General features: G+C 47.4%; 3 protein-coding genes and 1 pseudogene across 4 annotated transcripts in view; 1 reads left to right on the top strand and 3 right to left on the bottom strand.

Moving 5' to 3' along the window:
* The window catches only part of LOC142843000 (uncharacterized), a 30637-nt gene extending 12711 nt beyond the window's left edge, over nucleotides 1–17926 (bottom strand). The window contains exons 1-2 of the mRNA XM_075959690.1: nucleotides 17856–17926; nucleotides 3164–5157 (exon numbers count right to left, since the gene is read on the bottom strand). The gene's annotated coding sequence lies outside the window, so the exon portion shown is untranslated. The remainder of the gene's footprint in view (nucleotides 1–3163; nucleotides 5158–17855) is intronic.
* Nucleotides 2223–4593, bottom strand: Znf16 (zinc finger protein 16). The gene has a single exon (XM_075959726.1). It carries the CDS (start codon nucleotides 4591–4593, stop codon nucleotides 3442–3444), a length of 1152 nt encoding a protein of 383 aa, XP_075815841.1. The 3' UTR covers nucleotides 2223–3441.
* Nucleotides 17927–21992: 4066 nt separating the features above from the next.
* Nucleotides 21993–24116, top strand: C2H8orf33 (chromosome 2 C8orf33 homolog). 2 transcript variants are annotated; one of them, XM_075959732.1, is made up of 5 exons: nucleotides 21993–22264; nucleotides 22346–22636; nucleotides 22785–22869; nucleotides 23016–23162; nucleotides 23555–24116. In XM_075959732.1, the coding sequence occupies exons 2-5, from the start codon at nucleotides 22526–22528 to the stop codon at nucleotides 23692–23694; spliced, it is 483 nt and encodes a 160-aa protein (XP_075815847.1). In that variant the 5' UTR covers nucleotides 21993–22264; nucleotides 22346–22525; the 3' UTR covers nucleotides 23695–24116. The 2 variants fall into 2 exon arrangements, with proteins under 2 accessions (XP_075815847.1, XP_075815848.1); XM_075959733.1 differs by having other exon boundaries at nucleotides 21993–22242.
* Nucleotides 24086–24985, bottom strand: LOC142843013 (securin-like; annotated as a pseudogene).
* Nucleotides 24986–25558: the final 573 nt, after the last annotated feature.

Below are 25558 nucleotides of genomic sequence, written 5' to 3' on the forward strand. Positions count from 1 at the left end.
GCGGCGGCGGAAGCCGGCTCCCACTGTCCCTAGAAACCCGAGTACCTCCCCCCCTCACCCCCTCCCTGCGGCCCCTCTGCTAGAGGGGGCTTCGGTCACTTCCGCCAAGCTCGTGCTTGTCTTCTAGCGATTGCCCTGGTAGTCAGGCAGCCAGGAGGACTCGTCCTGGAACCCATCAGGTCGGCTTGGGCTGCTCGGGTTTATGGTATAGTATGTGTTTAGCTGCGTAAGGAACCGTCAGTCTTTCATCTTCAGCAGCAGCACATCCTCTAGCCTCGGCAATGTATGACTATTCCAGTTGCTGCTTGTGTTTGCCCCACTTGGTATAAGCGGTCTTTAAAAATGAGTTATTCTAGGGCTGGAGAGATACAGCAGTCAACGTGCTGCGCACGCCCGAGGATCCGAGTTTGATCACTATTACCCATGTGGAAAAAAAAAGTTGTAATCCCAGATCCCAAGACAGATCGCAGACACAAGGCAGATGTCCAGGCTTCTCTGGCCAGCCAGACTAGGTCAGGCTGCCTTGAGCCTTTTCAAAAAAAACAAACCATCAAGGCGGATAGCTCCTCGGATGGCTCTCTAGCCTCACATGCACACATACTCTCTGCTGGAAATTCAACTCAGGGACCCTTGTACTTTAAACACAGGGTCTCCCATTGAGTTGCACTGGATCCCACCCCTCTATTATGGTTTCATTTTTATCTCTCTAATTGTATTAGTTACTTGTCTTCCTGTTGTGACAGAATACCCAACAAAAGGGAGGGTTTATTATTTTTAACTGGTTATTAGATGTGGGTTTTTGTTTTGTTTTATGGTTTTTCGAGACAGGGTTTCTCTGTGTAACAGCCCTGGCTGTCTTGGAACTCATTTGAGCTCACTGGGATCTGCCACCACACCTTGCTAGATGTGTTTTTTATTCTTTAAAGAATGTGGTTTGGCCCAGTGTGTTGCACACTAATCCCAGCAGAGGCAGGATCTCTGAGTTCATGACCAGCCTGGTCTACAAAGTGAGTTCCAGAACAGCCAGAATTGTTAAACAGAGAAACCCTGTCTCGGGGGTGTGGGTAACAAAAACAAAACCAAATAAACAAGTGATAACAGTTTGGGGCTAACGTCTGGAAATGGAGATTAGTAACAAGAACAGCCTTCTCAACTCCAGACCTTGTGGACCAGGTTGGAATTTGTGTGATGGAGCAACCATTGTTACTTTGATTTAAAGTGTGTGTGTGCTTTTTGCTTTATTTTAAAGTGTGTGTGTTTGCATATTTGAGTTCACTGTCACTGGATGAGGGCATCAGATCCCCTGCAGCTGCAATTACAGCTGCCAGATGTGAGTGCACAGAAGCACAGCTCTGGGAGGATGAAGATGTTAGTGACGCGTACCCTGTGTGTGTGTGTACCCAGAAAGTGCTGGGTCTTGGGCAGACCAAATATCCAGGATCATCCTAGCAACTAGTTGGTGTGGGGTTTCCAGCAGCAGATGTATGCAAGGGGGCACAATAAAGAAACTGCCAGGCCGGGCGATGGTGGCGCACGCCTTTAATCCCAGCACTCGGGAGGCAGAGGCAGGCGGATCTCTGTGAGTTCGAGACCAGCCTGGTCTACTGTAGTAATAAGGACAGCGGCGGGGCTGCGTCCCCAAACACCCCAGCCGCCTGCCCGGCTCGGCTAGCTTATGCCCCGAAATAATTACACACAAACTGTATTCTTTTAAACACTGCTTGACCCATCTCTATCTAGCCTCTTCTAGGCTAACTCTCGCACCTGGACTAGCCCATTTCTTATCATCTGTGTAGCGCCCCTAGGTGCGCTTACCGGGAAGATTCTAGCCTAAGTCCATCCTGGGTCGGAGCTTCATAGCGTGCGTCTTCCCTGGAGCAGGTAGCATGGCGTCTCTTCTGCTCCCGAGAGGAGAGCTGTGGAGTCTGACCTCACTTCCTCTTCCTCCCAGCGTTCTGTTCTGTTTACTCCACCCACCTAAGGGTGGGCCTATCCAATGGGCCTAGCAGTTTCTTTATTGCTTAGCCAATGAAATGAACAGATTGATATATGACACTCCCACATCAGTCTACAGAGCTAGTTCCAGGACAGGCTCCAAAGCCACAGAAAAACAAAAAAACAAAACAAAACAAAAAACAAACAAAACAAAACAAAAAACAAAAAACAAACAAAACAAAACAAAAAACAAACAAAAACAAAAAAGAAACTGCCAACGTGACAGCTCCATTATTAGGGTAAGGATTTTATTGTGCGTGAGAGAGAGAAAATATCCATAAGCATCTGGAGGAGTCCAGAGTGGAAAGAAAGAGAATGCGGCAGCCGAGACACGACCAGAGTTAGGGCAGAGGGAGAGAACAATGGAGATGGAGAGAGAGTGAGGGAGCGAGGGAGAGCGAGGGAGAGAGAGAGAGAGAGAGAGAGAGAGAGAGAGAGAGAGAGAGGACAGAGCATAGGAGGAGAGAATAGTGAGAACATCAGGAGTGGGGGAGTGTAAGAGAGCTGGTCTCTGAAGTGTAGAACAACCACTGACTGAGTAGGGACGGAGGGAGCCGGGCCTTTGATCTGCAGCCACAGGTACTTGTCTTTCAGGGCTATGTCCCTTCTGCCAGAGGTAAGGGAAGTGCTCCTTTTGGCAGATGGGAAAGGGTTTCACAAGTTCCCAAGGAAGCTAGCTTTTCTCTCAGCACCAGAAGTCCTCCTATAGTCCAGTGAGCTCATTTCTGGATACCTGGGCTCCTGAGACAGAACAGAAAGAATGGACTCCGAAAACGATGGTGGATACATGTGTGGAAAGATGGCCTGGAAACCTGTGGGGGAGGAGACGCGCTATGAAGGGAGCTGCTTCTGGGTCCTGCTCCATGAGACCTGAAGCCGGAGCCCAGGCCTAAGGCACAGCAGAGCAGGGAGGAGGAGGAGGAAGAGAAGGACGAGGAGGAGGAGGAGGCGGCTAAGCTGACTGTAGGTCTGGTTAAGGTACAGGATGGGAGGGAGAGGACGCGGAGCAACACCACCAGAGAAGATGGCAACTGGACCCTCATGTTCAGTTGTAAACAAAGTATCAGTAGTAAATACTAAATCAGAACTCATCCCCTACGACTAAATGCTAGATGAAAGAATTACTGAGGTTCTTTCCAGCCAAAGGTCACATGACCTATTTCTGTACCTTTAGATTACAGGAATAAGCTGTGAACATGGATGTCTTGTCATGTCTTCCTTCTAGCCAGAAAGACAACAGAATGCAGAGAGAGGCCCCAAGTTGGCAGCAACAGCAAAACGGACCCCTGTAGGATGTTTCAAAGGAGGGCTCCAGGTTTTGTGGCAGCTGGGCATAAAAAACAGTGAGCCTGGCTTCAAGTCTAAGAAGGGGAAGGCTGAATATGACAAGGGCCAGAAGAATCAGAGAGGAACCGAGGCTCAGCTTTCCTCCTCCCAGCCTCCAGGCTACTCCTTTGTATGAATTAACTGGTGTTTAACCAGCTTGGACCGCTGGCTGAAAGTCTTCCCGCAAGCAGAGCAGTCATAGGGCTTCAGGCCAGTGTGAAGGCTGAGGTGCTGGGTGAGGACCGACCGCTGGCTGAAGGCTTTTCCACACTTGCAGCACTGATAGGGCCTATCTCCAGTGTGGATTATGCGGTGCTGAATGAGATGTGAGCTCTGGCTGAAGCCCTTCCCACATTCAACACACGTGTAGGGCTTCTCCCCAGTGTGGACTTTCTGATGGTGGATAAGATTGGAGCTCCGGTTGAAGGCTTTGCCACACTGGTTACATTCGTGCGGTTTTAACCCGTTGTGGGTCCTCTGGTGCTGAAGGAGGGTGGAGCTCTGGCTGAAGGTTTTCCCACACTCAGTACATTCATAAGGTTTCTCTCCAGTGTGGACTCGATGGTGAAGGATGAGGTTGGAACTCCGGCTGAAGGTCTTTCCACACTCGTGGCACTCGTAGGGCTTGTCTCCAGTGTGTACACCTTGATGCTGGGTGAGGGCTGAGCCGTGCCGGAAGGCCTTCCCACAGACGCTGCACCTGTACGGCTTCTCGCCGGTGTGAATGAGCTGGTGCTTCCTGAGCACCGAGCTGTAACTAAAGGTTCTCCCGCACTCACTGCACACGTGAGGCTTCTCTCCAGTGTGGATTCTCCGGTGCTGGGTGAGGCTGGAGCTCTGGCTGAAGGCCTTCCCACAGTCTCTGCACGGGTAAGGCTTCTCTCCGGTGTGGACCCTCTGATGCTTGATGAGATTCGAGAGGCGGCTGAATGACTTGCCACAGTCATTACATTCATAGGACTTCTCCCCGGTGTGAACCCTCTGATGCTTCCGGAGGTGTGCACTCTGGCTAAAGACTTTACCACACTTATCGCACTCCCAAGGCTTCTCAGCAGTGTGAATCCTGTGGTGTTTAGTGAGGTGTGAGCTCCGCCTGAAGGCCTTCCCACACCGGTTGCATGTGTAAGGCTTTTCTTCAGAATGGATTCTTTGATGTTGGATGAGGTTTGAGCGCCACCTAAAAGCCTTCCCACATTCGCTGCATTCATAAGGCTTCTCAACCACAGGAGACTTTTGGCGTTTAAGGCTTGAGTTCTGGCTGAAGGTTTTCATATTTAGGTAAGGTTGCCAGTGGTTTTAAAGAACAGAGTTCTGGCTAATAGATTTCCCACATTCTGAACAGATGAAAGATTTCTCTCCAACGCTGGCTCTCTGATGCTGAACAAGGCCAAGGTTTCCTCTGAACATTTTCCCACATCCAGTACATATGAAAGGGCTCTCAAGCGTAGGAAGCCCCTCCTGGCCAGTCAGGTCTCTATTGTGCTGTAAGTTCTCTGGAGTGTAGTGTGGATGTGGCCTCTCTTCTGCAGAGATTCCCTGACATACTAATGGACTTGGGCTCAAACTGAAATTTTTGTCAAAACCATTACAAATCAGACCTTTCTCTCCTAAGAGGCCCTTAAGGAACACGGTCACTGGTGTGCCGTCTCCCTCCCAGTAGAGGGGCTGTACTAGGCTCTCACCTTCAGAGACATTCCAGTTTCTTCCTAACACTTCATCACAGCACCCTCGAGCTTTGGAGACCGAGAAACATCACCTGCACAGCCACTGGCACTGCTGTCTGATTTGTCAGAAACATGCTCCTGGGAATACAGTGTCTCCTCAGTACTGGAATATCTGAAACAAGAAATACCAAGTCAGAGCAGACTGACTGAACAAGCAAACAGAGCGACAGATCTACTAGCCTCACTTCTATGGAGGAAGTAACGGGAGCAGGGAACCCAGACCTTGTGGATGGACTAGGAGAGCTCCTAGGTGATGGCTACATAGGCACTGAAGTATAGCAAGAACTACCTGTCCTCTCTAGGACACCAGACATCAGGATGCACTTAGAGTTTGCCCATTGGCTCAGGACAAGATTCTGAGCATCCCTCAGCTCCCCCGTCTGTTCACACCCAGCAAATACTGTTGGCTCTATCTAAAAATAAAGTAAAATGTAGTATTATTTACTATATATTTATACATAACATTATGTATTGTATATAATATTCAAAACACCATATTAAGATGAATATATAATATTCGCACAAATAATATAAGTATATTAATATACAATATAGAAAAAATTATAGAATTTATATAAATAAAACAAATACACAAAAATTTTTAAAAAGCACCCAAACCCAAGTGCTCCTCATGTTTCCCCCACGTAAAAGGAAAAACCACAGGTACACACACATTTTTTAAAAAAAATTATTTATTTATTTATTATGTATACAATGGTCTGTCTGTGTGTATCCCTGCAGGCCAGGAGAGGGCACCAGACCTCATTACAGATGGTTGTGAGCCACCATGTGGTTGCTGGGAATTGAACTCAGGACCTCTGGAAGAGCAGGCAATGCTCTTAACCGCTGAGCCATCTTTCCAGCCCCTACACACACACACACGCCTTTAATCCCAGCACTCGGGAGGCAGAGGCAGGTGGATCTCTATGAGTTCGAGACCAGCCTGGTCTACAGAGCTAGTTCCAGGACAGGCTCCAAAGCCACAGAGAAACCCTGTCTCGAAAAAAGCAAAACACAAACAAACAAACAAACAAAAAACAAACAAAAAACATTTGCCATGTGCGCGCGCGTCATGATGCACGTGTGGTGGGTAGAGGACAATTTACTGAGGTCGGTTCTTTCCTTCCCCCTTGTTTTTTTTTTTTTAACATTTATTTATTTATTATGTATACAATATTCTGTCTGCGTGTATGCCTGCAGGCCAGAAGAGGGCACCAGCTCTCATTACAGATGGTTGTGAGCCACCATATGGTTGCTGGGAATTGAACTCAGGACCTTTGGAAGAGCAGGCAATGCCCTTAACCTCTGAGCCATCTCTCCAGCCCCTCCTTCCCCCTTGTTGACTTCAGGGATCAAATTCAGGTCATTGTGCTTGCTGGCAAAAACCCTTACCCACCAAGTCATCTAGTTTGTATTATACTGTCACAGACTTATTCCTGTTTTCTTCCCCAGAACACGGTCTTTTTAAGAAGATTCATTTATTCATGTATTTTATGTATATGAGTGCTGCTTCTTCATGTACCCCAGAAGGAATCTGATCTCATTACAGATGGTTGTGAGCCACCATATGGTAGCTGGGAATTGATCTTAGAATCTCTGGAAGAGCGGTCAAGTGCTCTTAACCACTGATCCATCTCTCCAGCCCAGAATGCAGTCTTCTGTGTGGTCCGTGTCGGCTAATAGAATGTAGACTTAGTCTCAGACTTGCTGCAGGTGTGGAGACGCTCATTAATCTTAACGCAGTAACTGGCTCTGAGCTGTGGGACTGGCCCACCTGGAACACTCCATCTGGCTCCCCCACTGGTCTTGCTGGAGAGTCCTTTCCTAACTGAGGCACACACACATTAGCTCTGGACTTTCCTATTGTCTCCTATGACGGTGGAAGGACCCCTGGTGAGCTCCACCCAGAGACATTCAGTGGTGAAAGACGCCCCTCCGTCACCCTTTGCCACTTCCACAAGCACTTCTCTGTGACAAGCGGGATCTGTGTCTGGTCTGTGTATGTCGGTTCCTATGTGCCACTCCTCAGCCTCTGCCTTGTACCTGTCCTCAGCCCAGCCTTCCAGAGTTCAGCCTCTGCTTGCAGCACCGGCCTATTTTCTGGCAACATGTCGTGCTGTTCACTGACACCTGTGGCTCAGTCTCACTGTGGTGGCACTTCTAGCTACAACGCACTCCCCTCCTGTGGCACTGCCACTGGGCTAGCACAGATGGCAGAGCCTTTCCTCTCCTTCCTCTTGCCCTGGGGAATGCTATGACATATAATTTACATGGATGCTGTAGCATCAGCCTCATGGGGTGTCTAGGAAACACGGTTGCCCACACTCCTGAATCCTCAATAAGGACCGAGGAAAGGGTGAGGGCGTCAGGGATGGCCTGCAGCTTGCTGTGCCTTTGCCTACTCAGAGTCTCTTGCCTTCCTTGAGCTGTGTGGAGAAAATACCAGCCAGGGAAGGAAGAAGGCCAAGACAATGACAATAGCAGCCTGTAAAATGCAAGTCAGATAGTATCCATCTGAGACGTTCAGGCTGCATGATCTGTCATAATTGGTCTTTGCTGTGTTTGTTTTGTTTTGAAGACAGCAGCTCATTTTATAGCCCTAGGCTAGTTTGAAACTTACTATGTAGCCATGTCTGGCAGTGATCCTTGTACTGCAACCTCTCAGATGCTGGAATCACAAGGACATGCCACTTTAACAAGCTCTGCCTCCTCCTCTTATTTTTGGGACAGGGTCTCACTATGTTGCTCCAGTTGTCCTAGAACTTGCTATGTAGACCAGGCCACCCTTGAACTATAGGAGTCACGTGCCACCATGTCTGGTCTTAGTTTTTTTTTTTTAAAGACAGAGACTTATGTAGCTCAGCCTGGCCTTAAACTTAGCATGTATTGGAGATGAACCTTCAACTCCCGATCTTCCTATTTCGGCTTCCTAAGTGCTAATCACAGGTTTGTGTCTGGCATATCAGTGCAGGTAATTTATGTTTTTTCAAAAATATTTATTTACTTCATGTGTATGTGTGTGCCTGAGTTTATGTGTGTGCACCATGTGTGTGCAGCTGCCCACAGGGGCCAGACGAGAGCATTGGATGCCCTGGAACTGGAGTTGCCTGTTGTGGGTACTGGAAACCAGACCCTGGTGTTCTTGCCACTGAGCTATTTCTCCAGTCTCTATATATGTTATTTTATTTATTTATTTATTTATTTATTTTTAGTTTTTTGAGACAGGGTTTCTCTGTAGCTTTGGTTCCTGTCCTAGCACTAGCTCTTGTAGACCAGGCTGGCCTCGAACTTAAAGAGATCCGTCTGCCCCTGCCTCCCGAGTGCTGGGATTAAAGGCGTGCACCACCACCGCGTGGCTATATATGTTATTTTTAAAACCTTTAAGCACCAGGGATGCAGCTCAGTGGGAGACACTTGTTTAGCAAGCACAGGGCCCCTTTCCATCTCAAGCATTGCAATAAAAAACTGCATGGTGTGTGTCATGCCCAATCCTACTACTTGAGAGGCTGAGGCAGGAACTGTCGCACATTCAAGGGTCAAGTGGTCTATACAGTGAGTAAAGGCAAGCCTGGGTGACAGAGTGAGACCCTGTCTTAAAGAACCAAAAATAAACCCACAAATTCCCCACAACCCTTAAAAAAATCCAAGTCCAATCTCAGTTTATAGGCCCTAAAAATTCTGTTAGAGTGAGATGAAGTATCACTGGAGGGGATCAAGAGATATGGCTGCCGGGCGGTGGTGGCGCACGCCTTTAATCCCAGCATTCGGGAGGCAGAGGCAGGAGGATCTCTGTGAGTTCGAGACCAGCCTGGTCTACAAGAGCTAGTTCCAGGACAGGCTTCAAAGCTAGAGAGAAACCCTGTCTCGGAAAAAAAAAACAAAAAACAAACAAACAAACAAACAAACAAACAAGTTTCAGGACAGGCTCCAAAACCACAGAGAAACCCTGTCTCGAAAAACCAAAAAAAAAAAAAAAAAGAGAGAGAGAGATATGGCTGGCACACTTCTTTAACCCCAGCATCCAGGAGGCAGAGGCAGGATATGCCTTCAACACTAGCACTGGGAGGCAGAGACAGGCAAGGACAACTGGTTTCCACAGAGTATTTCAGGACAGCCAGAGGTACAGAGTGAGACCCTGTCTCAAAACAAAACACAGTAAAACAAGCAAACAAAAAGTAAATCCACAATACTAGCCATGGTGGCACACACCTTTAAACTCAGCATTCAGGAGGTGGAGGCAGGGGGATTTCTACATAGGGAATTCCAAGTCAGCCAGGGAAACAGACAAACAGGCAAAACAACCAAGAGTATGGTATATTTTATTCATTTATTTAGACAGGGTCTCACTATGCGGTTTTGACTGGCTTCAAACTCACTAAGACCAGCTGACCTTAAACTCGGACATCCACCTGCCTCTGCCTCCTGCATGCTGGGATTTTAAAGTATGTGTCGCCATGTCCAACTAACATTTTTTTTAAAAGTAAAGTTTGGGCTCAAAGATCTAAAAGGAAATAGTTGCCTGACCCATCCAAACTGTATTTATGATTTTTTAAAATGTGTGTGTGTGTGTGTGCATTTTGCCTGCGTATCTATCTGTGCATCACATGTGTGACATGCCTGAGAGGTCAGAAGAGGATACTGGATCCCTTCGAACTGGAGTTACAGATGGATTTTAGCTGTCATGTGGGTGCTGGGAACTGAAGCCAGGCATACGAGTAGTCAGTGCTCTTAACCACTGAGCCATCTCCCTAACCCTGTAAACTCTTTGTTTTCATATCTTGTAAGACAAACATGCTTCTTTGGGAGGAAACACCTACATGATTAAAGCCTTGTGGGTGTGTGCAAATGTCTTAGAGGAATCTCTCTGGGTGATGAGTCCCATAGTGTGATGTCTCAGGCAGACAGGAAGGGTGCCATGTGCCAAGAACACTGCCAACACAGCAAGCAAAGGTTAGTGCCAGCTTGGAATGTTGCTTAGCAGAAACCTCAGTGCCTTGATAGCCTGCTGTATAGAGCCAAGAAATATCTCACATTCAAGTGGTGGCTTCATTGGTTTTCCACCTTCTATAATGACATGTTTCTCTCTTTTCTTTTCTTTTCTTTTCCTTCCTTCTTTTTTTTTTCTTTTCCAGACGGGGTTTTCCTGTGTAGCCCTGGATATTCTGGAACTTGCGCTGTAGACCAGGTTATCCTAGAACTCAGAGATCTGCCTGCCTCTGCCTCCTGAGTGCAGTGTGCACCACCACCAGAAGACACTCCAGTGGCACTGAACATTTGGTGTTGTGCAACCAACAACTGGCTAAATCTCTTCTCTTCCTCTCTTTCTCCCTCCCTCTCTTTTTAGACAGGGTCTCACTTTGTAGCCCTAGCTGGCCTGAAACTCACTATGTAGACCTCACTGGCCTCAAACTCAGAGATCTCTCTGCCTGTGCCCTCCACCTCTGCCCCAGTGCTGGGATTAAAGGTGTATCACTACACGCAGCCAACGTTATTTCTAGAACATTCCCATCACTCCAAAGTAAAACCTTCCCTGGTAATAGGGTGCATGTTTCTCTATTCCCAGTCACTTGGGGAGTTGACGCAGACACTTGAGTTTAGGTGTTAGTTGAGGTTATCATTGACAGGCATGTAGCAAAACCCTGAGTTAACCCCTCTTTCCTTCCCCACAAAACTAGGTCCAGTAAGGAGTTTATTCCCATTTCTTTCTGCCTCCAGGGCCTGACAATGATCAACCAATGTCTCTCTCCCTGACAACTATCAATCTATGTCTCTATGGATTTACCTATTCTGTACTTTTTCTAAAAATGTCATCATACAATATACATCTTGAGTTCTTTCATGTGGCATACTGATTTAGAAATATATACACTTTATTGTGTATATGAGAACTACACTCCTATTTATGGCTGAACTGTATTCCATCCATCCTTCCATCTACTGCTATCAGCTGGTCTGCTTGCAGCTTTGGTTACGGACACTATGCTGTGACGATGGACACACAGATTCTCTGACTATGAGGAGGTTACGTTACTGACATGTCAAGGCATCTTTCCCCATAATTGCATTTTGTCTACCAGGTGAACTTCGCATACATCCCAAGCCCTACAGGACAAAGCTGTTAAGACTGTGGCACATGATAAATACTCAGATTAGAGGCAGGCGGATCTCTGTGATCTGTGAGTTCGAGACCAGCCTGGTCTACAAGAGCTAGTTCCAGGACAGGCTCCAAAAACCACAGAGAAACCCTGTCTCGAAAAAGAAAAGAAAAAAAAAAAAGCCTGAAGATAAATACTCAGATTGCTTCTTAACTAAGTTAGACATGTGAGCAGTGTCTCCAAAGGTCAGGTACATTGTGGTGGGTCCACCACACTGAAGAGGTCTGCATCAATTACACTTTCTGAGTATTTTTTCCGAGTGTTATCTGCAGGGCAGCTAGGTTTTGTCACACGGTTTGTCTGTATAGACTGAGGTGATCATAGCTTTCCCGCTTTGTATTGATCTGTAAGTTACACTGGTGGGTTTCCTGTTAAGCTATCCCTCCATTCCTGATCTAAATCTATACGGTCGTGGAGTATACTTTGAATACACTACTCAGTTTGCCTTGTCGTTATTTTGTTGAGTTTTGTATTTTTAACTGTTAGGAACATTAGCTTCTAAATTTTTATTTCCTTTAAAGAATGGTGCAGGGGATTGAATCAAAGGCCCTGTGCAAACTAGTTATGAGATTTACCACTGAGCCATAGCCTTTAAAAAAAAATGTTTGGCTGCTGGCCAGGCGTGGTGGTTCATGCCTTTAATCCCAGAACTTGGGTAGATTTCTGTGAGTTCAAGGCCAGTCTGGTCTACAGAGCTAGTTTCAGGACAGTGAGTTCCAAGACACTGAGAACTAAGTAGGGAGACCCTGTCTCAAAAGACAAAACAAACAAACAAATAAGTTTGGTGAAAATATTTTCACTTTAATTTCTGATTTTAGTTGTGTCTCTTATTTCTCTATTGCTATAAAAGTTAAGTTTTCTAATAATTAACTTTTTGTTGATTTTAATTCTTAGTATGCTACCATCTCTGCTTGCATGTTTTGCAGTTTCTCTATATCTTTCTTCTTTTTTAAAACATCCTTTGTTGATGGGTGGTGGTGGCGCACGCCTTTAATCCCAACACTGGGAGGCAGAGGCAGGCGGATCTTTGTGAGTTTGAGGCCAGCCTGGTCTACAGAGCTAGTTCCAGGACAGCTAGGGCCACACAGAGAAACCCTGCTTCAAACAAACAAACAAACCCCCCATCATGTGTTGTTCCGTGTGTGGACGTGCGTGGTGCATGGGCACGCACAGTTCCCGGTGGAGGCCAGGGGACAAGTTAGTGGGGTTGGTTCCTTTTCTCCCTCACACGGCTTGGAGAATAGAACTCAGCTTGGTAGGCTTGCATGGTGTAGCACGATTAATACAAACCCAGAGACAGAAATTGAGGTGAAGCCCGAAAACCAGAAAAGCAAAGCAAAAGCCACTAGAGATTTCTTACTTCTACCAAAGGCTGTCTGCTTAGACTAGAACTCATAGAGACCTTCCTGCCTCTGTCTCCTGAGTACTTGGACTGAAGGTGTTCAACATTAATCCTGGCAAGGTTTACTTTACTGTTCTCAATTGTGGAAGATTACCATAGTCTATTTACCCAAACTATTTTCACAAGGGCTATTCCTCATCAGGTATATTGTGACCACAAGTGTCATCCTCAGACTCTGGGCAGATTTTTTTTCTCTTTTCTTTTGCCTTTGCTAGGCACTGAACCTAGAGCCTTACATGTACTAGGCAAACATTAGCACTGAACTTCAGTACTAGGCAAACATTACCACTGAGAACTTCAGTACTAGGCAAACATTAGCACTGAGAACTTCAGTACTAGGCAAACATTAGCACTGAGAACTTCAGTACTAGGCAAACATTACCACTGAGAACTTCAGTACTAGGCAAACAAACATTACCACTGAACTTCAGTACTAGGCAAACATTACCACTGAGAACTTCAGTACTAGGCAAACATTACCACTGAGAACTTCAGTACTAGGCAAACAAACATTACCACTGAACTTCAGTACTAGGCAAACATTACCACTGAACTTCATCACCGGCTCTCAGCTAGTGTTTCAACCAAGATTTCCTTAAATATCAAGAACCAAAGTAATACAAAACTTCCCTGGTCTGTAAACCGGCTCTGCCCAGAAGCACTTCTTGGACATTATTTTTTGTTTGCTTGTTTGGTTGGTAGGTTTTATTTTGTTTTTAGAGATACAGGGTTTCTCTATGTAGCCCTGGCAGTCCTGGAACTTGCTCTGTAGACCAGGCTGGCCTTGAACTCACAGAGATCCGCCTGCCTCTGCCTCCTGAGTGCTGGGATTAAAGGCGTGCACTGTCACCTCACCACCACCTAGCTCTGTGATGTCATAACAATGACTTCACAGTCTCTGTGTAAACTCAGATGTGCTGGTGCTGAAACTTATGGTCTTCATAGGTCTTTTCTGGGCTCCTGCCCCATGCTGGGCATGGCTGTGGCTTTCTAAATTCCCCAACTGTGTCTCTCTATTCTCTCACTTCTCCCAAGAAAATATATTCCAGCCTATCTTCCATGGTTGTTGGCAGCTGACTATACATTAGCCATAAACAATAAACCAGGTAGTTTCCTTTAGAATTACAATATTTTAGGGAGCGGTAGTGGTATAAGCATTTAATCCCAACACTAGGGAGGCAGAGCCAAATGGATCTCTGATTGGAAGCCAGCCTGGTCTACAGAGTGAGTTCCAGGACAACTGGGGCTACACAGAGAAATCTTGTCTAGAAAAACCAAAAGAAAGAAAAAAAGAAAAAGAATCACAATGCAGTGTTTCTGATCTGACTATTTTCACGTCCGAAGTCGACTTAGGCAGAACAGCGCTATGTGTCTTGTACTAGTCCTTTCGGGAAGCCCAGACAGGGTTAGGGCCAGGAACTTCTGAGAAAGATCTGCTGTTCCCTCTGGAACTAGGGACCCAGGACCAACACTGGGAATGCAGTCTTCTGCTCTAGGATAACGAGCAGAGAAAGGGTCGGGACACAGGCAGGCAAGGACATAACAAAGCACTCCTTCCATTCTGTAGTTGCCTCGCTCCCCATTTAATATTTCATTGGTTGCTGCAGACCCATGACTGTTTTCTAGATTTCTGATGAAGTTGGCTTTGACAGTTTCTAATTTATTTCAACGTTTATGTAGTGGGCCAGGTCCTTGGAGATGCCTACCTTAATGATTTGTTCCACAGTGGCTTAAAATCTTTTTCTTAGACTTTTATTTATGTTTGTGGGTGTTTTGCCTGCACGTATGTATGTACATCATGTACGGCAGTGTCTGTAGAGGTCAGAAGAGGGCTCTGGATGCCCTGGAACTGGAGGTATGGTTGGTGTGAGTCACAGTGTGGGTGCTGGGAACCGAAGTCGGGTCCTCTGCAAGAACAACAAGTGGCCGGGCGGTGGTGGCGCACGAGCCGGGCGGTGGTGGCGCACGCCTTTAATCCCAGCACTCGGGAGGCAGAGGCAGGCGGATCTCTGTGAGTTCGAGGCCAGCCTGGTCTACAAGAGCTAGTTCCAGGACAGGCTCCAAAACCACAGAGAAACCCTGTCTCGAAAAACAAAAAAACAAAACAAAAAAAAAAAAAAAAAAAAAAAAAAAAAGAACAACAAGTGTTCTTAAGTGTCGAGCCACCTCCCCAGGCTGCAACATTGGCTGCAACGTGAATATGAGTCAAAGCAAAACGGAAACAAAACCAAAATATGGGTGCCTATCAGCAAAGGCCCCCAGCCCCACTCCAGAGAGGTGTTGTCTTTCTTCCTTCTTTTCTTTTTTTTCCCTCCTGTTTTCTTCTTCTTCTTCTTCTTCTTCTTCTTCTTCTTCTTCTTCTTCTTCTTCTTCTTCTTCTTCTTCTTCTTCTTCTTCTTCTTCTTCTTCTTCTTCTCTTCCTCTTCCTCCTCCTCCTCCTCCTCCTCCTCCTCCTCCTCCTCCTCCTCCTCTTCTTCTTCTTCTTCTTCTTCTTCTTCTTTTTCTTTCTACCTGGAGGGACAGCTGTGGGTGCTGGGAACCGAACTCTTATATTTTTGGTTGTGAGCCTAGCCTTTAACTGCTGAGCCATCTCTCCAGGCCATCCTCCTTTTTTTTTTTTTGTTTTTTTTTTTTGAGACAGGGTTTCTCTGTGTAGCCTTGGCTGTCCTAGAACTCACTGTGTAGAGTGAGGCTGGTCTTAAACTCAGAGAGAGTCATCTGCCTCTCTGGGCAGACAGGACACTCCCACATAGAGGCTCCTGAGCTCTCCACCTAGATGAGTTGCTAATTGCTCCTAACTCTCAACTCAGGCTTTGCCCCAGGGGGCACGAGGGGACTGATATTCTTTCGATCCTTCCAACACTGCATTCCAAATTTCCATCTCCAGGGTAGAAAAAAGGCAGGAAACCTTCCTAATGCTGTGACCCTTTAATAAAGTTCCTCATGTTGTAGTGACCCCCAACCATAAAATTATTGCATTGCTACTTCATAACTGCAATTTTGCTATGATTTTTGTTATGAATCACAATGGAACTACCTGATACACAACCCCAAAGGGGCCAACCTACAGGTTGAGAACCACTGCTCTGGTAGATACTACCCACCAGCCTATGAACTTTTCCTGTAGGGAAACCACACCCCCACCCTTTTTAAAAAAGAGTCTTTCCTGAGCTGGGCATGGTGGTGTAAGTCTTTAATCCCAGCACTTGGGAGGCAGAGACAGGTGAATTCCTAAGTTTGAGGCCAGCCTGCTCTACAGAGCAAGTTGCAAGATAGCCAGAGATACACAGAGAAATCCTGTCTTGGAAAGAAAAGAAGAAAATAAAATAAAATAAAATAAAAGACTGTTTTCTGTACATCAACTATATTGCTTGTTTCTCGGAGTGACAGAGAAGGGAACACTGTCCTTTCACTGGGATAAAAGATCATAGTAAGGGGCTGGAGAGATGGCTCAGTGGTTAAGAGCACTTCCAAAAGTCCTGAGTTCAATTCCCAGCAACCACATGGTGGCTCACAACCATTTGTAATGAGGTCTGGTGCCCTCTTCTGGCCTGCAGGCATATACACAGACAGAACATTGTATACATAATAAATAAATAAATACAAAAAAAAAAGGTCATAGTAAATGCGTCAGTGAGACTGGCCAGCTGGGGAGTGGAGAGGGGCATTAGAACGAGGAGTAGGAGAGGGGCATTAGAACGAGGAGTAGGAAAGGGGCATTAGAACGAGGAGTAGGAGAGGGGCATTAGAACGAGGAGTAGGAAAGGGGCATTAGAACGAGGAGTAGGAGAGGGGCATTAGAACGAGGAGTAGGAGAGGGGCATTAGAACGAGGTGTAGGAGAGGGGCATTAGAACGAGGAGTAGGAAAGGGGCATTAGAACGAGGAGTAGGAGAGGGGCATTAGAACGAGGAGTAGGAGAGGGGAATTAGAACGAGGAGTAGGAAAGGGGCATTAGAACGAGGAGTAGGAGAGGGGCATTTGAACTAGGAGTCGGAGAAGGGCATTAGAACTAGTTAGTAAAGCAGGTCTTACTGAACAGGCGACCTAAAGATGAAGAAGGAAATCAGTGGTAGAAACGAAGGAAGTGGGGAGTGTAAAGGCACGCAGGCCAGGTCCTAGAAATGCTGAGACACCGGGGTGGACAGAAAAGCCAGGATGTAGAGCACACCCTGGAGGCACTCCACTAGGTCCCACAGGCCTGCATCCTGAAAGTAGGCTCTGCAGCACAGATCTACAGGGCTAACGGTGCTTAGAGGGCAACACACCCTGCACACACCCTGTACAGGACAACAAGCTGTCCAAATGCAGTGTCTTTGGCCAATGGGCTCTTCTTTCTGCTTCCCCGGGAAAGGGGGGGATACTCTGCTCGGTTTCAGGACAAAAGAAAGCTGATGGCTATCAGGAGGCAACAACAGCGTCACCTGTGGAGTGACGTGTCGTGAAGACGGTTTAGAGAGGAGCTAAGCAAGGGCTTCTCTGAAGAAGAGTCGGGGGAGGATGGTGGAAGGAGCAGCGGTGGGATGCTCTGAGAAGGAAGAAGGGCTGGACATTGCTGGAGTGAGGCCAGACAGTAGGGTATGAGACTTGGCGGGAGGAGTTAGGATTATGGACAGGATGACCCTTGTGGATTCAATCTAATCACACCAACATGTAAAAGCCTGATAAATCAATGTTAGTTCCCAGACGTGCAGCCACGTTAGGAACCTCCAGGAATTACAGGGCTGCTCATGCCACAACGCAGCAAAGAAATATAAACCTCTGTGTGGCACCCACAAAGCAATCGATCTTGCCAATGGCTTGAATAAACTTGGAAGCAAATTTTCCTGGCGAAAAGCTGAGCTAAGTGAAAGAAAGACCCACTAGCACACTATCTCAGCAGGCCTCCCTCCTTACCTTCCCCCCCCCCCCCCGCCCCATAACAGCTACAAAATCCTTTCTTCTCGGAACCGGCTCCACCGATCCACCACCGTTGGGCACCAAGGACAGAAAATCTGGCTTGGAGCTAAATCAACGCACCCCCGGGCTGTGTTCTCTAACGTTAACTGAGTTCCCAAGTCCGGGCCATCTTCATCGCACACCTGTCAAGTCCCTCCCCGCCCCTACCCCATCACGATCCCTCACACACCTCCTCACAAACCCACCCACGCCGCCTCTGCCCCAGCTCGAACCAGCCCCGCCATCCGCTGCCGCCACGTTGGGGACAGCAGGTGACAGTTCCCAAGCTGAGGCTTCGCCTAGGGAACTAACTCACCATGGGAGTCGCGCTGGGCACCGTGCTTGCCCAAATCAACCGCAACCGACCCTTCAAATCCCGCCCGACTTCCGGCCGCGGCCCCGCCCCGTGCCCCTCCGTATGGCCGCTCTAGATCCAGGAAAGTCTGGCGACTCTGGCGACTCGATGGTTCAAAGCTATACCCTTTGAACAAGTCCAGCGTCCCTTACTGCTATAAGCGGTTCTAAAGGACCCGAGCACACAACGAAGTTCAACTTAGTAAGAGGATACTATCAGAAGCATGGCAAGAACTAAAGATAACGGAATAACGGGAGATTTTAATTCAAAGGCTCCAAGAATTAGAACGGATTGTAGCTTGATTTAAAAAGTCACATGGTTGGGGTGTAGCTCAGTGGCAGAGAGACTGCCTAGTGTGTGCCAGGCCACAGCTTCAATGTCTCACACTGGTAAAGGAAACATAAACACATAAGAAGGAACCAACAATTTGACAGGTGAGTGAAAAAACATGCCAAATTCCGTAAGCAGGTAGTAGTTTATTGTTTCGTAGGAGTGTTCATAGACCATTTACAAAAATTGTTACTATATAAAACGTTCATACAGCCGGGCGGTGGTGGCGCACGCCTTTAATCCCAGCACTCGGGAGGCAGAGGCAAGTGGATCTTTGTGAGTTCGAGGCCAGCATGGTCTACAAGAGCTAGTTCTAGGACAGGAACCAAAGCTAGAGAGAAACCCTGTCTCAAAATACAAAAAAAAAAAAAAAAAAAAAATCATACAAAAAGGTCTGTTGGGATTTCAGAAATATTGACTAGATAATCTTATAAAAATTACCTGGAAAATTACAGACTATAAAGTGAAGAAAAGGGGCTGGAGACGCTGCTGAGCACTTAAGGGCACTGGCTGCTCTTATAGGGTACTGGAGGTTCGATTCCTAACATCCACTTGGCTGTTCACAATTGTCTGTAAATCCAGTCCCAGCAGATCTACAGTGCTGGCCTCCCTGGGCACCAGGCACACAAGTCCTGAGTAGACACACATGCATACTTAGGCCTGGCGGGCAAGTGGTGCACACCTTTAATCCCAGCACTAGCACTCAGGAGGCAGAGGCAGGAGGATCTCGGTGAGTTTGAGGCCAGCCCGGTCTACAGAGTGAGTTCCAGGACAGCCAGGACACAGGGAAACCCTGTCTCAGTAAACCAACAAAAGAGGAAATACTTCATTCTCAAAAGTGTACTCTATAATTATTTTTGTTTATAAAGACAAGCGTATTTATCCTAAGCTAGTATTTTTTGACTAGCAACAACAAACACCACACACACACACACACACACACACACACACACACACAGAGGCATTCTCTCTCAGCACATGTGTTCACGTATGTATGTATATTGTGTTTGGATGGAGCTCAGTTGGTAGAATGCTTGCCCAGGATGCACAAAGCTTTCTCTTGGTTAGATCTCCAGAATTCATAAACTCACCTGCATGTAATCCTAGCATCAAAGAGGTGGAGGCAGGAGGATCAAAAAAGCATCAGAAGTTCAAGGTTACCCTCAGGACCTGAGACCCTGTCTCAAATCAATCAGTCAGAGGCTGGGGAACTAACTCTATATGGGTAAGGTGCAGACAGGAGGCCCTGCAGTGGCTCCCAGAACCTATGGGGTTTAGTGCATGCTTGTAATCTCAGTGTTAGAAGAGGTAGAGACTAGTGTACCCGAGGCTTGCTGGCAAGCCGACCTAGCCTAATTGGTTAGCCTACATCCCAGTAAGAAACCCTGTCTCAAAAATCAAGGTGGGTGGTGTGAGATGGCTCAGTGGGTGACGGCACCTGCTGCCATGTCAGAGGACTCAAGTTCGAGGCCTGGGATCCACACGGTGGAAAGGACTGACTCCCTAAAATCTTCCTGTGACCTCTACCTGTGCGCCACGGTATATATGAGTGTACACACACATTCCACACACACACTCACAGATTCATTTTAAAAAGAGTAAAAATGTAGTTTGTGGTGGTTTGAAAGAAAATGGTCCCCAAAGGGAGTGGCACTATTAGGAGGTGTAGCCTTGTTGGGGGTAGTATGTCACTGTGGGGGCAGGCTTTGAGGTCTCTTTGCTCAAGCTTCACTTAGTGTGATAGTCAAGTTGACTTCCTGTTGCCGGCAAGATGTAACACTCTCAGCTCCAGTACCACATCTGCCTGCACGCAGCTATGCTCCTCATCACGATCATAATGGACCGAACATCTGAAACTGTAGGTGAAGACACCTCAATATTTTCATTTATGAGTTGCCATGGTTGTGGTGTCTCTTCACAGCAATAAAAGAACTCTTAAGACATAGTTACATATTAAAACAAAAACAAAGTGAATTCCTTCTGAGGAACAGCTGAGAATGACCTCTGGCCTACACACACACACACACACACACACACACACACACACACACACACACGCACTCCAGAAAGGGAATCCATTACGGACCAAAGTAACCACTTCACGAAAGTCCAACTTGGTAAGCCAGTACATTTTTATTGGGGTTACTACCAGGAATATGAGTGAAAGGTTACTTACAAGGAGCAGGGATGACCCAAAAACCATTGCACCATGTTAAATCCCACCCCCAGCTTGGGTGATGGCTTGAGAAAGTGCGGCCCTGGAGCTCTCGGCCCAGCCCACAGGCAGTTTGAGAGTCTGAGAACCCCCTCCACGTCCAGACAGTCAGACTCCCTCCCCAAGCAGTTGTTACCCCTTTTTAGACAGCTGGCAAGAATCTTTCTGTTTTCCCAGACCTTTAGTTTTCATCCAGAACCTCACAAGCCTCCTTTCCCCCATCCTGTCTGGGATTCTGAGGGAAATACCACACAACAGTAGTCACGGGCTGTTCCTCAAGGTTTGAGAAGTGAACCAACTGTCAAGGGCCTTGAAGAAGCAAAGCTCGAAGCAGTAAAAGGGAATGAGAGATGATTTGTTCTGGAGACATTTTGAGGATCCAAGAACACAGATTTAGGTAATCCTAAAATCCATGTTCCAATGTGGAAAGAGTTTCATGAAATCTTAGTTTTACAGAACAAAGAAGGTCATAAATCAAGGTAATTAGAATACATTGGTGGGTACACCAGAGAGGCAGTTACAGTGCGATGGGGAAGCATTTCTATAGGCCCAAAATGTTAACAGAACTTTGGGATTGGTGGAAATTAGTGGTCTGCTAACTTAACAGATTCTAAAAATTATTTTTTCTTAAAAAAAATTTATTTATTATATATCCAGTGTTCTGCTTGCATGTATGTCGGCAGACCAGAAGAGGGCACCAGATCTCACTACAGATGGTTGTGAGCCAGCATGTGGTTGCTGGGAATTGAACTCAGGACCTTTAGGAAGAACAGGTAGTGCTCTTAACCGCTGAACCATCTCTCCAGTCCCTCTAAAAGGTTTTTAATCTATTAATCACAGCAAGATGTTAGTTCTGACACAGAGATGGGCAAGAAATGGCTGTTCTAGAACTAGTCCAAGATAAAGTAATTAGCCACTAGATCTTCAACATTCCAATATCTCCATATTATTGTAGTTGTATTGAAAGACCCTCATAGTGGTCCTTCCCTCAGGAGGAGACCCCTAGCCCAAGGAACAGTTGAGACCACTGGCTGCAATTAGCAAGAGGTTTATTGGGTGGGCACAGGTGCCTGTGGGCGGCAAAGTCCTTTCAGAGGACTTGTGCGCCTGCAGGCTGGGAGAAGGTCTTTTTATAGGAAAAGGGTGGCAAAAGCAGGCATATAGAAGCAATGCATGGTTACAGGGATCTCATTGGTCAGTTCGAATGAGGCAATGGGTTAATTTAGGGGACAAGTTTCCCGGAGACATGAAGGTCTGATAATAATAGCAAACTTGGCCCTATCTAGGGTACATGTAGTTTTTCCCAGAACTGTTCGTTCCCCTCCTAGGCCTGGTGTCTGACCACAGATATCCTGTTTTGGCCGCCTAGGAGTACCGACTTTACCTTGAACTTGCATTTGTTTGTGTGAAAGCCTTGCAAAATGGCATTACAGCAGCTAAGCTGGGGTCTTTCAGTATAAGTCAATCACACCTTGGACCCCCTGGAACTGGAATTAGCCCCGCCCCACCCCGCCTCTGGGCGTTTTGCCCCGCCCCGAGGGGGGACAGGGAAGGGAGAGATGTTCCATTCCTATCTCACCGCGTGTCCGAATGGTTTCTCGTGGGTGCACTCTGCTGGGTTCTCCGAGGCCTCCACGTTCGTCCCTGCGCTCTCTACATCCTCCCAGAGTTGTTGCACTCCCAGCCTGGAGCGTTCGGTTCACCCAGTACTTTCTGCTCGCTGGCCCGCTGCGGAACTCTGTGCGGTAGACGCGTTTCCAGAGGATTGAGTTCACCGCGTTGTTAGGACTTACGTAGCTTCCGGTAAACGCTACGGCGCCTGGCGGTGAGCTACGGGAGAAGGCGTGTTGTGGCGAGGCCCTGGGTGTGGGGTCTTTGTGAATTTCGTCCTGTCCCACATTTTTAGGAGTTAGGGCGTCCTGCACTGGAGACACCAGCAGCCTCAGGCCGGAGAACTCAACGCTCTCCGCGCAGACCCCGGCTCCCCCGCCCGACTTCCGGTGCCTCAGACCCTCCACTTCTCAGTTCAGTGCAACCTGCTTGTGACTCCGGCACCAGAGCACGTCCCGTAGGCAACACTGTGTCGATGAAGCAGAAGAAGAAGAAAATCCCGACTAGGGTCTCTGGGACAAATGGAGACGAAAAGACCTCCGAGAAACCTGTTCCAGAGGAAGCTCCCCCCAGTGCTGAGGCCCAGGTAAGGTTGGGATTCCCTGTGAGTTTTCTGGGTGCTGGCCCGCCTGCGAGTGTGGTCTAGGTAGGCGAAATTAAGGCCCTGAAGGGATGGGACGGGAGTCTGTGGGATCCTGATGCCTGTCACAGCCACGCCCCTCTTTCTATCACAGGCGGAGCAGCTGGCGAGGGAGCTGGCCTGGTGTGTGGAACAGCTGGAGCTGGGTCTCAAGACGCAGAGACCCACCCCAAAGCAGAGTGAGAGCCCCTTCTTTCTAGTTAGGGAAGTGTAACCGGTGACAGTGCTGTGGCTGATGGCGTTGCCAGGGGATGGAACTGTTGCTTTTGTACTTGGACGGTAGGGAGTGTGTATGAAGTTACCAGCTCCTTATTTCTGTCTGCAGAAGAGCAGGCTGTTGGGGCAATCCGAACCTTGCGCAGTGAGAAAACCCCCTTGCCCCGAAAGAGACAGCTGATGCGCTCCTTGTTTGGGGACTACAGGGCTCAAATGGATGCCGAATGGCGGGAAGCCCTGAAGGCCCTCAGGACTGGTGAGGAACTGGGAAGTGATTGATTAAATATATCTACTTCCAGGGGGTAGGGAGAAGCTCGCTCAGGGAAAAATCCTAAGCATACCTCTCCGGGGCAGCGGCCCTGGAAGGAGGAGGACCCAGGTCCTCACCTCCTTCTGCTTTTGGTTCATCTGTCTAGGTCTTGGTTCATTCCGCTAACCACAAACAGATACTAGTTGAGTGTAGTTTTTGTAACTAAGTGACCTGGATTCAAATCCTGGATCTTAACATTTTTGGCAAGTTATTGCATTGTTGAATCTCATGAGGGAATGACAATGTTGATGTTATAGGACTGTTATGTGGGCAGTCATAACTGCATGGATAATGTTGGCTGTTACTCGGTTCTGACTCTCTGCTTCCCCTTCCTGCAGCTACCCAGTCAGCCCGGGTCCAGCTTGTAGGCGAGGAGGCCAGAAAGAAGAGCGGAAGGGTCTGCAGGCCTCGTCCAGCGGGAAGAACCAAGGCCACTGTGGACTCTGCTGATGAAGAGTTTCGGTTCAATTTCTTTTAGATGCTCCTACATTCTGGACTAGTCATCCTCCTCCAGCGTGGTGTGGGGATTTGTCTTGAGTGCAGGGCCTGGCTAGGAATTGCTCTCAGCGGAAGTGGGATTGGTTTGTCCCTATCTGGTGTGTGGATGCGTGAAGCTGCTGGCCCTGTGAGACTCCTTATGGGAACTTTTGGAAGAGATGTTCCTCCGGTCAGAAGAGAGATGCATTTGGGAACTCCTCTGTGATAAGCCTGCTTGTTGGGTGGGTTGTAGAAAGAAATGGTCCTCCGGTCTGGGAGTAGCTGTTGGCGGTGAGAAACTGAAGAAGCTGTGAAATTACTTACACATAGCGCTCACTTTTGAACGGATGCCCTGGCCATTGGCTTAGAGCTTTATCTATTGTTAGAGCATCCTAATAAATATTTTTTTCTACACACAAATAATTTATTACTGCAATATACACAAACCATAAAGGAATAAAAGGTAAAAGATCTGCATTGTAACAAGCAGGTGGCAGTTGAACGTCCAGGGTGGAGAGAAGGCAGTGGATCGGATTCCCATGGTAGAAAGGGTGTCTTCAGAGGCAAAGGGGGTCCGGGTGCAGCAGCTTCTCAAACACGGCTTCCTCGCTCAGGCTCATGAGAGGCACTCCATTCAAGGGGAGATGTGCAATCTGGTGCTCAGGCGGGTCAGAACTCTCAAAATCTGGAGGACTGGGGCTGGAGAGATGGCTCAGCGGTTAAGAGCACTGGCTGCTCTTCCAAAGGTCCTGAGTTCAATTCCCAGCAACCATATGGTGGTTCACAACCATCTGTAATGAGATTTGGCTCCCTCTTCTGGCGTGCGGGCATACATGAAGGCAGAATGTTGTATGCATAGTAAATAAATCTTTAAAAAAAATCTGGAGGACTGAAGGGGAAAACTTTTCTATTTCTGGGTAGGTGTCATCAGTAGCAAGAACAGAGCATTTGGTCTTAGCAGGCTTCTCGGTGATCTGTAGTGCTGAAGCATGTGCACGTGTGTCTTCTTCATGTCCCGCACTCACCTTCTTGACAGTCAAAGTTGGCAGTTTTTGTTTGAGGGGACTATTAGTCTCCACCGGCTTTCCTATAACCCTGTTGACAGTTCCCAGAGCCTTTCTGCTGGCTTTAGGCAAGGCTGGAGCATTGAATACTTTGCCAACTTGTGGTACTGAGACCTGCAATTTCCTATCTAAGGCCTCGACACCAGAACCCAGCTTCAACCCATCTTTGGATGCCAAAGGGCTGCCTCAGTCTTCATTATCCTTATCAACAAAGACTAGACTAGCCATCCTGGATTACTCTGCGACACCCTACCAGCCCCACCCCTTACAGAATGCTCTAGGTCCTAGAGTCTAGGGTGTCTAAGCCCTTCCTTGACTAAAGAATCCTTCTAGCAAGTATGTAGTTCTTGGTCAAGTCAAGTCATCATGTGATTACCTGTACCTGGAGCCTGCTTCAGGAAGAATTTAAGGCACATGCCAGGTCTTGCTTAGATTACTAAGCTATATCTGGAAAGGGCACCTTCAGAGCAAGCCTTGAAGTCCAGGGAGACTATCTCCAATGGTTTGGGTGTTGATGAATTATTACTGGGGATAGAAGAAGTTAAATATCTGAGTGACCAAGCTTGCTTGGAGGGAAAATCTCCTGGAGGGAAAATACTGTCATAATAAGAAAAAGTCCTACTTTATTAACCAACACCAGGGATGTTGTCCTGGGGACCAGCGTCATATCAGAGGAGATGTGCTCTTCACTTTGCTGGCACCAGACTGTTCTGTGATTTGATCCAGAAAAAGAGCCACATAGAATGTTGGAAACGTTGAGCCAAGATCATCCTAGGAACCTTCTATAACGCTGTAGATGCA

The sequence above is a fragment of the Microtus pennsylvanicus genome, chromosome 2 (genome assembly GCF_037038515.1).
Source record: "Microtus pennsylvanicus isolate mMicPen1 chromosome 2, mMicPen1.hap1, whole genome shotgun sequence".
NCBI classification, from domain to species: domain Eukaryota; kingdom Metazoa; phylum Chordata; class Mammalia; order Rodentia; family Cricetidae; genus Microtus; species Microtus pennsylvanicus.